Source organism: Otolemur garnettii, unplaced genomic scaffold (assembly GCF_000181295.1).
Source record: "Otolemur garnettii isolate 467f Iridium unplaced genomic scaffold, OtoGar3 scaffold00038, whole genome shotgun sequence".
In the NCBI taxonomy this organism is placed as follows: Eukaryota; Metazoa; Chordata; class Mammalia; order Primates; family Galagidae; genus Otolemur; species Otolemur garnettii.
This window is the reverse complement of record NW_003852433.1, coordinates 14,005,872-14,022,849: the sequence shown is the minus strand read 5'-3', so window position 1 is coordinate 14,022,849 and position 16,978 is coordinate 14,005,872. Positions and strand designations below refer to the sequence as shown.

At 52.2% G+C, this 16,978-nt stretch overlaps 1 protein-coding gene across 1 annotated transcript in view; it reads right to left on the bottom strand.

Annotated features, from left to right (window-relative positions):
• Positions 1-16,978, bottom strand: part of RBM19 (RNA binding motif protein 19) — a 124,677-nt gene that overhangs the window by 20,951 nt on the left and 86,748 nt on the right. The window contains exon 22 of the mRNA XM_012805209.2: positions 10,143-10,248. Coding sequence (XP_012660663.2) covers positions 10,143-10,248 — 106 coding nt within the window. The remainder of the gene's footprint in view (positions 1-10,142; positions 10,249-16,978) is intronic.

Below are 16,978 nucleotides of genomic sequence, written 5' to 3'. Positions count from 1 at the left end.
TGCTTTTTTCTCCTCCATGCTGTTGTGAGAAGGGCCAGGTGCAGGAAAGTTTCTCTCCCCCCTGCTGTACCCCCCTTTTTAACTTTAATTTAAAAAGCTCTCTCTGACTGCCAGCAGAGCCTCTGCATTTTTTTCCATGCAGACATAAAAATGCATCTGGACTCCAATCCAAAATGGCCCATCCAGAGCTTTAAAACACACACGTTCTCAGCTGGCGAGGCACAGAGAAACGGCTTGATAGGGGAAGCTGAGTTTTAAGACAGGGGAGAGGAACTGGCAGGGTGTCTGGTATGGTGAGTATTCCATTCTGGTGCCAGGGTCCCCGAGGAGTTGCAGTCCTGGGGACACGGTGGGAGGGGTGGCTGTATCTGGTGGATGCTAGGCTAAAACTCAGAAGAGAATGACAGATCCCTGCTGAGAGGCCACAGGCCCTGCCTCTCTGATTCCCACAGTTAGATTCGTGTTTCTTGTCTTTTGAGGGAACACCAGTACTCCATTCTTATGCCACAGAAAGCCTGGGGAGGTCTCCATTCTCCATTCCATAGGAGTTGCTAAGAATTCCCTCTCCAGGCCCTCCTCTGACATCACCTTGCAAATTCTCATCTCCTCTGTCTGCACTCTCCTGGCATTTGGAACGGCTCTTCACAGTAAGAGGTGAGGTGGCATGGCAGAACACAGGGGGCTCTGCTGCTGAGCTACTGTGGTTCAAATCCCTGCCCCACTACTTAGAGCTGTGTGATCTTGGGCAAGCTGGTTAACCTCTCTGAGCTCAGCTTCCTTGTGTGTAAAAGACGCAGCAGCAAAGAATGAGCAGGATCCAGCCAAATGTGAAGTTTGACCCTCACAGCACTGTCTGGCATCTAGGAAGCCTCCCTCAGGCTGGCTGTATTATTATTATTGTTGTGATGTATGCCTCTACCTTTCATCACTGCACTAAAGAGCTGGGACAATGGGAAGCAGGACACAAAGCTCTTTTGTATTTGAAGTTACAGCACAATCCAGTGGTTCTCTAAAAATAGCAGAATTGCCCTGCCTAGCTCTAGTCCCTGCAGGTTAATACAAAATCAGTTTGCGTTCCCAAGCACCCACTGCCTTGGTGGCTGGAATGTGGCGGCCTCAAACTGTCGCAGGCAGTGTGAGGACAGTGATTTCAGGCTAAAATTGGCTTTGGATAATCCAGAGTAATTGTGTCTCATGAAGAGAGTATAAGGAGAGCATGCTACATGTGAGGCATCCTAGGAGGCAAAGGGAGTGGAGGAAGGGAGGTAGCCCACGCCTTTGGGGGCCGGCCCTGAGGTGCTCAGAAGGTTCTATACGGCAGAGGGAAGAGTGTGGGCCTCTCTGGCCTGAGGTCCAACTGCAGCTTCCTCCCTAGTCTCTCCATCTATGTTAGACCCCACTGAAACCCACCCCCACTTCCCTGGGGAGAAGGTGGGGTCAGCTCTAGGCATGGTGCTCCTCTGTTAGAGCGACCCAGGGCCTTGTGCACTGCAGGAGAGTTACATGGTCCTGGACCTTTGCCCTTCTCCAAATGCTGCTTCTGCCGTTTGTCCTTCCTTGGAGTCAAAGGCCTTCTCAGTGCAGATTATGGATCTCATAGTCCCACAGAACTCCAAGCACATGACTTCAATCTACTCTCAAGAACAGACACTATTCTCCCATTTCAACGAACAGAATACTGAGGCACTGGTCAAGGTGTGAATGCAGGTCAATGCCCTCCTTCCTTTTCTCTTCAGCCTCAGGGCCACCCAGGGAAGGCTCTGCCCCTCTTGAATAGGAGCAGCCAGGTGCAATCCCTGTACCCTGAGCACCTGGTCCCTGCCCCATATTGCCTATTGAGTCCCATCTCCCAGACTGACCTTGAACCACTGAGGCTAGGTGTACCTTTTATGAGCCTTGGCCTAGAGCTGGGACAGAGCACACTGAGTAAGTATTCATGGGGCATATTGTGGACATGGCTCCAGACTGGAGTGAAGGGTTAGATGTCCTGTCTCCGTTCCCTCCAAAGCCCTGCAATCTTGGTGGGGACAGCAGTGCATCCCACTCCAAGCACACAGCCTCTCACCATGCACACGAGTGGAATACTTGGCCTTTTGGTCAGGACAAGACCTGATACATACTTATTTGTGGGGCTGGCATTACTCCCAACACACATGGCTTAGGGACCTTATAGGATAGCAATAGTCACCCGTACCACTAAGACTCAAGAGACTGCACGTCAGATCCCTGAGCTGGCTTGCTGGAAAAAACCTAAAGATCCAGAACACAAGCCCAAGGATGCCTGAGTCTGGCAAAGACAATGGCACAGAAGCGCAGCCCCTCTGGAAGCCTTTCCACCATCACCTGATGGCTGGTGTTGGAAATCCTTGGTCCCCTATCCCCTCCTCTACGCTTTAGGAACCCACTCTATGTGCCATCTGACCAGGGCTCTTTCGGCCTGTTTTATCCTGAGGGGAGGCTGCAGGGAGAAGGGAGGAGGGAGTGGGGTGGGGTGCTCCTTGCCTGCTCTCCTCTAGGACCACATCCTGCTTAGGACCCTCCTCCATAGCCCATTGGTCCCTCAGCCCTACTCATCCCTCTGTAAACACCTCTTCACCGAGCGCTCTTCCTTTGAAGCATGTGGGGGTAGATTCTGCTTCCCACTGGAACTTCAACCCTAATGGCTACCTGAAGTCCCTCTGCCTTGACCGGGGGCAGGTGGGCTTCCTATTTCAGACAGCATGTCTCGTGCCTTGGCCCTGCTCAGAGAACTGCAGGCCCACCCAGGAGAGCTCTGAGCAGGTCTAGCTGGACTCCAGACTGCCCCACAGTCCAATCCTATGGCTGTTTGACTTCCTCTGGCTCAAGCCGAGGACTACAGGCATAGAGAACCTGGGCCTCCTGCTGCCTTCTCTAATTCCCCTGGAAGGCAATCTGAAGGTGGCCTGGGGTTGATGGCTGCATGCTAGACTGTGGCTGGGTCTGGCGGCCTCTTTCAAGAACTAGGATGGCACTGGAAGGCTGCCAGCGTTGCACTGGGCCTGACCTTTCTGCAACATCCCTGGAGACAGACCTCTTCCTCACGGCAACAAAAGCCCACTCTGTGCCCTTGGCAGGACTCCTATCCCATGGGACTGCGGAGAACAGCCCAGGGCCATGGCTTCTAGGCAGAGCTCTGGATGGGATTCCTGTCTTTGGAAGTCCAGGGCACTTATCTGCCCCACCGCTCCTTGGGGAGCGTCTCTGGCAGAGCCAAAGGGCTACGTCTCTTAGCAGATGCTAAATCCAACTCAACACAGACCTTGCCGACTTGTCCCAAGCTCTCTGCCGCGAACGTGCAGAGTAAGTGGCTGATACTATTGGGGGCATGTATTACTCTCCCTGCCAAGGTGGTCAAAAAACAGAGGTCAAGGACTTCCGGGAGGAGGGTCTGGCTCCTCAGAATGTTTGAATGTCATCACCCGAGTGACAGGCCCTGCTCCTCCCTGTCCCAGGCTCCTGGTGTCCTGGGAGCAAGCACACAGCAAACCTTGCCAGCTATTTCTGGCCTCCACAGAGGGGCTGCCTGGTAGGCAGGAGCTTGCCCTGGGATAAGTCCAGCTCCTTGTGTGTGATACTGGGTGACTCCTACTGTGGGCCCTTGATAAGCATCTCAGACCTGTCAAGATGATAGCATGGAGTTGAACTCCTGGGAGATGCACCCAGATGCCCATTTCCAGGCGGAGGTATCTAAACTCTTGCAGACAAATGGATGCCTCTCCCTCTCCTTCATGCAGCTCTGTCTGATGTGATTCAGCTTCCCTGGGAGACCCATTGGGGAGGCAAATATGAAATTAGGGGATTTGAAGGCAGGACACCACCTTTGACCATTGCAAGTTTACAGCATCCTGGGGTAGTTAAATGACCCACTAGGGAAAGAGGGCCAAGGACAGGCAGCCAAGGGCACATGCCACCAGGTAATCGGCCACGTTGTCTGGGGAGGCTCTGAGCTCCTGTTGGGCTTAAGGCCAGTCCTGCTGCTGGCCATCCCCGCTGCTTTCTGGCCTGTGACTGGATATGAAACTTCTCTTGAATTTTTACTTTCTCAACTGCAGAATGGGGGTGCTCCAGCCTCCCAGGGCTACTGGGAAGAATAGCTAAGACAGTGGCTGTTTCTTTAAGCCAGTGCCTGCCACCTGATTCCTGGCACCTGTTGTCATTGCTGCCAGGGGTAGCGCAGTTTTGTTTAGGAATTATTTTAATGCTGTTAAGGAGAAAGGTTATCAACTCAGCTGGGATTTTTGTCTCCATAGTAACTTGTACTGATGGCCCGATTAATGTGGAGAGAGGACATTTGAACCTGAGCCCTTCTCATGCTGACCTCAGAGGCTGGCCTCACCCCACAGAGGCTCAGAGGTACCCAGTTGGCAAAGGGCCAATTGTTTATACCTTGCTGACAAAAGCCACTCACTTGCTCATCTGAGGAGGGTGGCTTGTCCTGATCCTGGGTTCTCAGCCCAGAAATGTGTTGACTGAGCCTGCCTTGAAATGCAGGATTCAAACGAATTCTCTTTCACCCTTGGGCCCTGATAAGAATGGGGCCAAACCCATAGTTACAGCACTGGCATGGGTAACACACATAACATGCATATCTGAGTAGGAAAACGGGGTCAAAATTCAGTTCCTGAATTTGCTTCCAGTTAACATTTGGGGAAACACAGGACATTGACAAAGTTTTAGCGTGCAGCACCTATGACTTGTGGGGCCCTACGGGCCACTCAGCTGCCCTACTTCTTTGGTGCCACGTGCCACATCTGTGTTAAGGGCTTTACACGCATCATTCAATCCATCTCCACGATGCCTTGAGGGCAGCATTATTATTTCCTGTGGTGGGGATGAGTCACCAGGGGGTCAAGGATCTGAAGATACTTGTCCACATTCACACAGCTGAAAAGAGGCAGCTCTGATGTCACAGGTCATGCTCTCCACTGTGTGGCTCTGCCTGCCAGAAATATAGGTGGCTGGGGAAGATGCCCCATAGTTTCCTCCTCACTGAGGGGCAATGTCCCCTTCAGAACCCTGGCTGCATTCCTACAGGGACCCTGTGGAGACTGTATTCTGCTCCTCCTTGCACTTAAGATTAAGCAAACGTGTGCTGAGTGCATGCCACTGACAATCTGAGTGTGCTGGTTTACAGTGCATGCAACATGGCTTGGTACTAAGCCACATGAGGAGGAAGCCTGTCCGTGTCTTAAGAAGCTCTGCCCGACTTGCTCATTGCCAGCTTTTCCCACCACAGGCCTTGTTTTGGTGAAATCTGTGTGGAGCAGTTCAGAGAACACTCCTTGAGAAGGCCCAGTGTGAGCCCCTCTGCAACACTCAGCATCGCCCAAGCTGGGCAGGGAGGGGCCTGGGTATTGCAGCCACCATTCCCTCTGCTCCCACCCTTGGCAGAGTGGAAGAGTGAAGAGATGAGGAAGGTGACATTAACTGGTGAGACCCTACAATTAATGCAGCGGCTGTTTACCACAGTGAGAACAGCTCTGCCTGCCAATGCCAACTACCATCGCATCTCCCTACTGCCGGCTCCCCCCAAGTGTTTATTTAAGCCAACACATTGCTCTGCTAATTGGATAACATTCCATGTGAAAATAGACCTTTTAAAACAACAGCAGCGGCGGCAAATAAAAACAGCTGCAACTGCAAAAGTACAAAGGCACGGCGGGCTTAGGGAAGGAAAAAATTTCAGGTTCGTGGCATGGGAAAAAATTAATAATCTGGTTTTTGGGATGCAAGTTTCTTCTTATGATCCCTCAGAGCTGCCTTTCCTTTCTTTCTCCATGACTGGCCTGGTCTTGGGGGTTACAGTGGGCAGAGAGAGGGACAGGAAGAAGGAGAAGGAGGGGTTGGCTGGCAGCTTCTAACTGGAATCCCAGGGGCTACTGGTGGCCACTCAGCCAATGGGGACGGGGACACCTGGTTGGAAGTCCTCAGCACACCTGGCCAGGTAGAAGGCTGCTTCCTCCTTGTAAAGATTGCTCCATGAGGAGGGTTGGAAGGTGGAACAGCAGTGTGTGCCTCAGTTCCCCCAACTGTCAAACAGCTCCCTACTGACCATATTTAAGAGTCCTGTGAGGATTAAAATGTCTATATGCAAATACCCATCACCATTCTTGTCAAAAATGGGCTTTCAGAAGTTGAGAGCTTTTATGACCCAAACACACGGCCCTTTCAGAGACATCCTTGCAGCCCAGAGAACCTGCGGCACTGGCGACAAGACAGCTGTGCACGAAGTGCAGGCTGCCTGGGGGACCTCTGCAGGCAGGCTGTGCTCCAGCGCCTGCCTTCCTGCGTCATCCCCATGCTCCTTTCCTTGTCGCCCTCTGTCCTCTGCTTCTGCCCACGATGTGGGGGAAGGTTCTTTGAGAAATGCCAGATCATCACACCTGAAGGTTTAGATAACACCAGCACTTTCCGAGGGACTGACATTTACCACCAGGACATCAAGGGCTGATAAAATGTCCTAGGTTGGGAGAATATGCCAGCTCATCGATCCTGCTTCCCTTGAGTGGGACTCCGGTCACCACAGCTTGTGACAAAGGCAGATGGCCAGGAGAAGGTCTGGGCTACCCCTCGATCTGTGGCCCCAGAGCAGGGCTTGGCACATGCTCAGAGAAATCTGGGAGAGAGACCTGGTATGCATCTCCCGCACATTCTGGGCTGCTGCAGTGTGGGATGAGGCGCTGTGCGTGCGGTGAACTGTCACATATGAAGCCGGCACATTCACAGGAGCCCCTTGCTATTATCATCAGTTGCCTGGTTACTCTGAGCTCTGCCCGCAACAGACTTCAAGGAGCCTCTTCTTAGCATTCTCTCTCCATTTTGGGGTGTGTGCTTGACCCAGAAGGGGCCTGGTGGACCTCAGAGTTCCCAAGGATGTGCAAGGTGGGATGTGGGGCTCGTGAAGAGAAGACAGAAGACCCCTGGAAGAAGGGGCAGTGGAGATGGACCCATGCTCAGGGCCAACTCAGGGACTGTAGTGTGGAGGGGAGACCTCTGGGAATCCACAGGAACTTCCCTCTCCCGTCCTCTGCTGGCAGGTGCATAGACTAGTAGATGCCAGGGAAAAAGCACACTGTCTTAGAGGTCGAGATTCCTGGGTTCAAGTCCCAGCACTGGCTCCCCCCAGAAACCATGGGTTTCTCCATTGCTCTCCAGCCCTGAGCTCTACTATGACCTTTTCCTCTCTCCCTGGCTATCTACCCACACCCCTTCAGCCCTCTCTTCCCTTCTCCTTTTTTCCCATTGGAGGAATGCCTGGGATAGATCTGGATCTAGAGGTTGCTGATGTCAAAGTAGGGACCAACTGTTTGTCTGCATTGAGGGCATGATGATGGGATATGAGATCAAAGCCCTTGGTGAGGGATTGGAAGGGCTGGTGCTAAACTGAGCCCTGGGAGGGGTTTATTAAGGAGGTCTCTATTCTCCAAGAGCTTGCAAGGGGAGGAGAGTGTACCTGATCTTGTTCTCACTAATTCCTTGCTTTGGGGTTTTTCACTCCATGTTCCCAACAGTATTACTCGCCCTCTTCAGATTCATGCCTGCCTTCCAGCTAACCAGATATTTACCATATTCAGAATTCTGTCTGCTAATATGCAGCCTGGGAGAGTCCACGGGTCAACGGAGAGTGCTAACTGTTCCACTCAGAAAACAATCAACTTCTCCAGACAGAGAAGGGGGAGGAGGGAGAAAGTAACAGAAGCTTCACCAGGAAGGAAAAAGAGCAGAAGTATTTTTGTAGGAGAGATATGCTCAGGGTGGGTGTCGGCCTTCTGGGGGACCAGCTTGCTGCCTGGTGGTGGGCACAGAGGGCTGAGTCCCAGTGTGGTGAGAGGGAAGAGCTGATCCCAGAGGGGCTGAGTGGAACCCGACTGTCCTCAGCTGCCCTTTCTCCTCCTGGAGGCCAGAATGGAAGGCAGGGGGGAGTTATCACTCTGTAGGGCTGTGCTGGGCCAACTAGGCATCGGGTGAACTCTGTCAATGACATGTGCTGCCCTGCTCACCTGGGGATCCACTTTCTGTTTTAAACACCAAAGAGCAAATGAAGTGGTAAAGGGGCTTGTGGAATGTCAGGCTGGTGCCCACCCCTAGTCTGACCCTCTGGGCTCTGAGGGCTGTGTGGACTCTGACGTCAACCTCTCTGCGAGGGACAGAGGATGCTGTGAGGAAGGAGGCTTTCTAGCCACAGGGGCTCCAACACCTTTGCTCTCCGCTTCTGCCTGGATCTTCTTGTTTTCAGATCATCCCCATGGTTACCACCTATACCATCCTCTTCCTTCTCAGAGCCAACAACCAGACCACATAGGGGCCAGGCCCTGTTCTAAGACTATCACCCCATCTAGGCCTCACAATAACTCCAGCAAAATCCCATGATTGTTTCACAATGGGGGAAACTGAGGCACACAGAACAGTGGCAGCCATGGGATCCCAAGTTAGGCAGTCTGGCTTCATAGTTTGTGCTCTAATGACTGCCCTTTGCACTGGCCACAATGAGAGACATTTTAGGGGCAGGAAGGGAGTCTCCTATCTCTCCATTTCTCCCTCAGATAGGCAACTTCATGGAAGGCAGAGAACAATGGTGCTGCACCTCCTTGCCCATCCCCTGCCATCCCCAGCAGTGCCTTGCACTCCTTTCTCCCTGTCGAATGATCATCGGACATGTGCTTGGATCCATGGAGTAAGGGACAGGTGGCTCCATAGGGGCCTGGGCTGGTAACAATAAGGAGGAAACAGCTAACTTATATGCCAGGACAGGGTCAGTGTTTCTGTGGCACCCTCTGCCTTATCCCTGTGAAGGTGGGCACTGTGTTGCTCCTGTTTCACAGATGAGGAAACTGAGGCACGGGGAAGGCTTAGTCAGGGTTGAGCTGCCACTGGGGAGGGCAGCTGCTCTGCACGCCTGCCCACCCCTGCCATCCTGAGCCAGTGCAGGGCCCCACGTGCCTGCCCCACCATGAGGACAAAGGCCATGGGCCTGTTGCACCCTGTCCCTGGCGGGAAGCAAGTGAAAGGCGGCTGAATGAGAGGGGAGAGGAGCAGATGTCCAGACAAACACGGCCACGAGTCAATAAAACAGGCACTTGAGCTCAAGACGTGGAGACAAAGGTGTCTGGCAAGGCCCTCTGAGGGTCCCGGTGCGCCCTCGCTGCCTGCACTTGTTCCCAGGGCCCACAAAAGCTGCAGCTGTGTCCTGAGCTGCCACCTTCAGCTCTGCCCAGCTGACCTACCCGCTGGGCCTCCTGAAACACCAACTTGCCGCAGGCTAATGGGCGCAATTCCCAGAAATGCTTGCTGCTTTCCCGAAGAGTTCCCCAGCCGAGGGGAGAGGGTCCTAGCCTGCCATAGTAGGTACCCCATACTTTATCTCATCCTTGAGGAAAAACTAGGCTAAGGGAGGGGAAATGCTGCCCATGCAGCCCATGTGACAGCTCCCTGGCCACCTTCTTTCTGGGTTCTGAGCTGGATGTGGACGACAGTAGCTGCAGCCACAGCCAGAACCCCATCCACACAGCCTCTGTCCCCACGTTGGCTGCTGGGTAGGCTGAGGCAGCAGTGAAGCCCCTCATGGTGTCCTGAGCCTATCTGGAGAAGCTGCCTCATCTCAAAACTACAAGGTGATCTAGGCTGCAGAGGAGCCGGTGGGATCTCTGTACACCTGGAGTGCACAGCAGTGCCTGCCTGGGCTGCCTCACAGGTAAGTAGCACAAAAGGCAACTCCTGGCCCCTGGCCCCAGCAGATCCTGGGTGCCTCATTGCCTCTATTCTGGGGGCTCTGCCCTGGGGCCCCTCCCGATACACCTCCACCTGGCTTTTCCTATGCTGCCCATCCCTGGGGGTCTGCCTGGACCAAGGAATTTTCTCGCAGTCTTGGACAGGCCTGGGAAACCCATCTGCTTCCCCATTGGTGTCCCAGGCTCCTGCATACACGAAATGGGGCAGGGAAGGGGACACAGAAACTGCCCCTTCCTCTGAACACAAAACCCAGGGTCTTCTCCCCCAGGGACATAGTGCAAATTAGCAAGGTTGAGGGGAAAAAAGAGGAAACCACATGGGGTGGCAACCCTGGCATTTGTGAAGAGGCCTTGCTGCTTCTCACGAAGGGCCCAGGCAGGCCAGGGTCTCACCTTTGCATCCTGCTTGGTGAGGAAGTCCACGAAGCCGAATCCTCTGTGTGTGCCTGTCCCGGTCATCTTCTTTGGTAAGCGAACTGTCTTCAGCTCCCCAAAGGTGCTAGAAACAAAAGGCATAACATGGGGGTTTAAAGATGGAGGCCTGCAAAGGCAGCAGGGGTGAGAAGTGCTTGCAGGCATGCGCACACTCACATCAGCTCTGAGGCATGGGGAGCCTCCTCCTAGGTCCCGGCCATCAAACAAGGTAGGGAGTGAAAAATCAGGCTGGAAATCCTGATGGAGAGTTTTGATTCCTCCCCAACAAGCTGGTGTCTCTAGCACACCTGTCTTCCCCTTCCTTGTGGGGTACCTATGTGCCAGCCTTGCACCTGAGAGGCTGGTCGGGAGACCCTGGCAAGGGAAAGGGGCTGCCAGCGTCTGCAAAACAGGACTTAGGGCAGTGGAGTCTCCTAACCTTTCCAATCCATCTCTATGTCTGAGCTGAGCACACAGAAACTCCATGTTGAGCAGCAGGATGATGACCCTTCTCCCAGACCTGGTACCCTGGATGTTTCTTCAGTGCTCAGCACTCAGAGGACATGCAGCTACCCCTCTAAACCCACATCCCTCCCTCTGAGCTTTCTGCTGAGCCCAAGTCAGCCAAAGCTCTGGAGAAGAAAATGGCTTGGCCTCTCCTAACAGGGATCAAACCAGTACACACAGCCTTGGGCCACCTCCCAGGTGCCTTCCCCTCCTCCCCTTTGGTCAAACCTTTGAGAAATTCTAAAACAAAAGGATCAGGCTTTCTCAGGCCTCCCTTGCTTCCCTGTCTCACTACTCGCCCCCCAACCCCTTCCTAATGTCCATTTATCAAATACACACGCACAAATTGCTACCGATAAATATTTAATGTGCACGGCATTGGAAGAGAGGTATTATTTTATTTGAAAATCTACACATACTTGTGCCCGCCTGGGCATACACCCGTACTCATGATGGTCTATGATGCTTCAGGGCCAAAGACCGATTAGGTAAAAAACATAGTAAAGGCCGTAAGCGCTCGTGAAATGATATAAGCTAAATCCGAGGCGTTAACCTGCAGCCCTGCCAGCATGACCAGGCATCTGCCAGCCCAATTTCTGAAGGCAGGATGGTGTGTAAATGCAGCATTATGAATCCTCAAAATGAATCTGCACGTCTCCTCAGAGCTCCCCCCAGCAGCTCCGCTCCCCCCCTCCTGGCGCCTTCTCTGTGCAGGCTACGAGAAGCACGGCTGGTGACAAGACCAGCCTCCCGGGGAGGGAAAGAAGCCCGGGAGCACAGAGAGTGGAGCACGGTCAGGCTTCCCCGCTGGTTGGGGGCCAGGGCTGGGCACAAGAGACTGGGCAAGTGGGGACCAGAGGTAAGGCTGGAGAGCCCAGAGGAGTCAGTGGCAAACCCTGCTTCATTCTGCCACCTAAAGGCCACTGTATCCCATAACAGACACGCTGCCTCACTTCCCTCCACTGAAGCCTCCTTGCCTCTGCTGGGTCGAATTGGACAGCGAGGGCAGGGGAGGGGCAAGTTTCTTGTGATAAATGGTTCTTTGGCTCCATGTTTTTCCAAGAGCCACTGGGACTTCAAGGATGGCACAGTTGGTGGCCACGAAGACTAGATTTGAGAACGTTCAGCGCTGGTTTGAGAAAGCTGAAGCGCACATGGGGAGCATGCTGGGGGCTTTCTCCATGTGGTCATAGCACAGACAGCCTGCGAGGGTTGCTGGTGCCTTCACCCCTGCCTGGGCCTCCAGGCATGCTCAGGCCTCAGTCTAAATGCCACCAGCTCTCAGCTGCCTTTCCTAGTCTCTCAGAAGATCCCTGCGCTCCCAGTTTGGGATGCTGGGGCTCAGGTCTGCAGGAGTAGGGGCCATATCTACTTCGCTTATCACTGGGTCTGTAGCAACGAGCTCTGTGCCTGGCTCAGAGCAAACACCTGAAGATCTTTTATGAATGAATGAATATACAAGCAAACAGCAGCCCTGGAGGGTAGACATTGGTAAGTTACACCTACTCCTAGGGTGTGATGAGGAGGAAGAAATGAAATAGGCTGTAAGGTTTATTGTTAGTCTTATCATTCCCATGTTACAGATGAAGAAACTGAGGCTAAGGGAGGCACGGTTGCTCGTGATAGGCAGGATTATGTGGACCCCGGGCATGTGTGACGTTAAGCCTGAGCTCTCTCTTGCTGCCACATAATGTCTCAAGCCCCCTCCATCATCCAGGTGGGGACCGGCGGCTTTTAGGAGCTGGGGCCTCTTTCTTCCCAGAGCTTAGATAGGTCTGGGGTGAAGCAGGAAAGTCCTATGGAGACTTCCAGAGTTCCAGTGACCTCTCCAACACCACAGGGCGAGGGGGGTAGACTGAGTCCCAGTTCCTTCTGCCCACACTGAATGTAAACCCCTACTTCCACCCTCAGGGGCTATAATCTCCTATCCCTTGATAGTCTCAACCACCTCGGCTCAGGTTTCTTAGCTCTGTCTAATTTCTGGTGAGCCAGAATATGTGCATGTAAGAGAGAGACACACACACACACACACTATTGAGGTTAAGTCCTCCCTCTCTGCAGCACATTGCAAGCTGTGGATGCTCTGTGCATGGTAAGCAGCTAAGGGTCCAGAGAAAGGCGAGGAAAATAATTAAAAGGCAGAGAAAAAAGCTGGTGAGGAGAGGCTGCAGGAGCTGTGCTTACAGTGGCCTGCAGACGTAGCATTTCAGAGCTCAGAAGGGGCAGTTGGGACAGAAGGGCACCCTGGATCTACCAGGGATTGTGGGCAGGAATTGGGGAGCTGGGTATCCTGCCCCAGGCAGCTAGAGGGCCTTGGGGAGGTCACAGCCACAGTCTGGGGTTCCAGACAGACATCTGCATGGCAAATAAAATGATGTCTCCAAAGACCCTAGTAGCTTTGAAAATCCCATTATTCTTCATGGAGTCAGAGAAACGGTTATGATGAGATGATTTCTTCCTTTCTTCTAAGAATAGAAAAAGAGAGAGTTGAGGCTTCAGGAGGAGTTAGAAGCCAGGGTTAGAACCTCCTGATGCCTGTGGACACTTCCGGAAATATACAGCACCATCATTGCTGCCATCATCACCCTAGCTACCAGTGAGTGCTGGCAGTGTGCTAGGTCTTTAAAATATATCCTTTCCAGTTGAGACTACAACTGTGGGACCATAGTGTGACTGCCTTTATTTTATAAATGAGAAAATCAAGGGACAAAAAAGGAAAAGTGATGTGGCCACATCTCACAGCCCCAGGACTCAAAATCCAGGTGTACCATTTCTCATCTGGGCTGCTTCTCCCAGTCTAAGAACAAAGCTGGGCGGTAAATGACTTCAGTTGCTCGTATAACTGTGTGAGATGATCATACGAGGCCAATACTAATGATTCCAGAGAGATATTGAAAGAGAATTAAAAAGGAAAAAAGAAAGGTTGGGGGAGAAGAAAGCGATGAAGTACCTTTAGCTCCTTGGAGATAAGCGACATATAAATACCAGCCATTATTAAGGCCCTTATCTGACAGCAAGGTCTATGGAGCCATTTTTAAGAGTGGCTTTTGAAGGAAGTTCTGTGTGAACCCTCATCTCCTGGGAGCGGAGGCCACTGTCAGGGTGAGGCTAGGAAGGGCCACTAGGAACCAGAGAGGGAGGAAAACCCTCAGGGCACCCAGGAACTTCTTCTGGAACCCAGACTCTGGCACTAAGGGAAGGAGATGCACACACTCCCCACTGTGTAGATAATAGAAACCACAAAGTAGCAATTACTGTATCAGAAGCTGTGAATAAAGAGGACATACCGGGCTTTTAAACACAGCCCTCCTTCCCTCCCCCACCACGCTCACACTTCGGTAACAAACTCACACCTCACTTTTCCAATTATTTCATTCACCTCGGGTTCACCAATTATTCCCTCCCACCACAGTCCCACCCCCTCCGCCACACCAGGAGCCCATGATTGGTGGTGGGGATGTGGGTTTATGACAACTGGAGTTTGTTGCCACGTTTCTAATTTCTTTTGAGGTGTGCAGGGGTGGGAGGGGGTCTGGGGGAGGTGGAGGTGGGAGGGGGGCACCGAGGTGTTGAGAGAGGAGAGCCAATTATGCCCAACCCTCATAAACAACTCGGGCTATGCAAATGGTGTTTGCACACAGGCCTGAAGGCAGAAACAATACATGCCTGTGTGCGGGGGTGCATGCGCGTGCCCTTCATGTGGGTGGGTGGGGATCTCCTCCCCCCCTCCCCCACAGCCCTGTTGAAGCCCTGGCCAGCACCTGCTACTGAAAAGGGACGAATCATCTTCTGTTCTCTCCTTCCCTCCCTGACTGATGTGTTGGGCTTGGGAAGGAAGTGAGAGGAAAGGTAAGAACCTTCTAGAGATGATGCCAAGCTTGACTGTTTGCAGCTATTCTGGTGCCTGGGTTTGGGGGCTTAGTGGGCCGGCTAGGAGGCCAGCCCACATGCTGGCACCAAAAGGTGGCCAGACAGACCTGAACAGCTGGATCCCTCTACTCCCACGACTTGAGTCCTTATCACTCTCCACTGGGATCCGCTGGAAAAACCAACATCCCAGCACAAGTGCTGAGTCACATGGGTTAAGTTTGTTGGCCTTGCTTCTCCCCGCCTGCACACTCAAGGCATTGATAAGGAAAAAAGTCTGCTGCTACCCAAGGGACCTAGAGTCGGATTCACTGGTGTGATTCCTTCCTCGGAACAAGAGGAAGTAATGGTTTTATAAGAATAGACGGCTTCTTTGGTTCCTTCCAGAGATAAGAAAAAAAACAGCTAAATCTCATGGTATTATGAAGCCTTTTTTATTTTTTTATTTTTATTTTTTTATTTTTCCTCAAGCTATCCCCCTGGGTAGAGCGCCATGGCTTCACAGCTCACAGCAACCTCCAACTCCTGGGCTCAAGCGAGTCTCCTGCCTCAGCCTCCCAAGTAGCTGGGACCCCAGGCGCCTGCCACAACGCCCGACCATTTTTTGGTTGCAGCCATCATTGTTGTTTGGTGGGCCCGGGCTGGGGATTCGAACCCGCCACCTTAGGTGTATGTGGCCTCAGCCGCTTGAGCCACAGGCGCCGAGCCATGAAGCCTTTTTAATATACCACCCCTACCAATTTTCTAACGCACATTAAGTGCACACACGCTTATCTATCCATTCATCCAGTACTTATATCCAGTGCTTACACACCCTGCAGTGCGTTCAGCGTGGGACTCACAAAGCCCTTATGAGCTTAGGCAATGTCATTCCCATTTCCTAGATATAGAACACCAGGACTCAAAGAAGTGACCTGATTTCTCCAAAGTAATGTGGCGAGTCCTTACCTACCACAAGGTGTGAAGAGACTTGCCAAGGTCCTGCAGATGGTAATAGGCTGAGCTAGGCTCAAAGTGAGTGGTTTGTCCTCTAAGCCTGTGGTTTTACTAAGAGTTCATAGGAGTGGCTTATCTATGAAGAATCATCCAGAGGCTTCCTCTGTGCAAGGTGCAAGGAGAAAAATCAATGATGGGTCAAGCATTAACCTTATTCTCAGGGACCCTCCCCCTAGGTTGCAGAGGTGCTCCACGGGAAGTCCCCTTGCTGGCAGGCAAGCAGTGAGCCCTCTTCTTCCTCAGATACCTAAGAGGACTTTGAGATAAAACCACTTATCTCGTCTGACTGGGGTCTAGGGCTGAGAGTGTCTGATCTTTGATCACTGCTCCCCTGCCAACATCCTATAGAAGGACCCAGCAGTGAACTCAGACACACAGAATAGTTCCCACTGGGCAGTGGATGTGGGAAGTTGGCTGCTGCCTTGCCCAGAGTCCTGTCTTATGTCCCCCTTTCCTTACTGAGTCCTCATGAGGCTAAGAGCCCTCGCTGAGGTAAGGTGGAGAGACAGGGCCACTGGACAGTCAAGAGAAACCCATCCTTTTGTCTATAATGGTTGATTTCTGCAGCAGAGGCAGGAACCATCATTTAAACCTTCTACCTTTTCTCAGATGTGTGTGACATTCAAGAAAGCCTTGGGTGACAGCTAGTCTCGACTGCATCATCTAATCCTCTAGCAGAGGCTAATCCAATCAACCATGTGGATTTCAGTGGGTGCTGCTGCCTTGAGTTTCATCACCACTCCCACAGTGGGTTTTAATAGCTACTACTGCCCTGAGATTCTGTGTATGTTCCAGGCATCATCACTCCCAAATTGCTTAACTCTCTAATGGCATTGGCATCCTTAGAATAATTCTCAAATTTTTTGGGACTCAAGCCTGTGCCTGATCAGGCTCTTGCCTTTCTTGCTCTCCAGTCTTATCTCATGCCTTGCTCCCCAGCCCAAGGGGAGAATTCACATTGGTTTTCCCCCGTTCCCTGAACCCATCAAATGTACGCCCACTAGAGCCTTTGCTCTTGCCACTTCCATTATCTGGAACTTGACTTACTTAGATAGTCCTGCAACTGACTCTTTCTTGTCATTCAATTCTCAGCTCAAATGCCACCTCCTCAAAGAGGCCTTCTATGGCTGCCCTATTTAATGTTGCCTCCTCTATCACATCATCTGCCTTCTGTCACAGCTGAGTACCGTCTCAAATGGCTTGTTTACTTACTCATCTTTCCTCACCATTTGCTAGAAACAGAAAGCACACTCCAACATGGTAGGGTTATACTCTGCTGTGTCTACAGGACTCTGCACTGTGCCTAGTGCTTGGAAAACACTGTCTCTATTCATTTATTTATTTATTTATTTATTTATTTTTTGAGACGGAGCCTCAAGCTATCCCCCTGGGTAGAGTGCCATGGCATCACGCTCACAGCAACCTCCAACTCCTGGGCTCAAGCG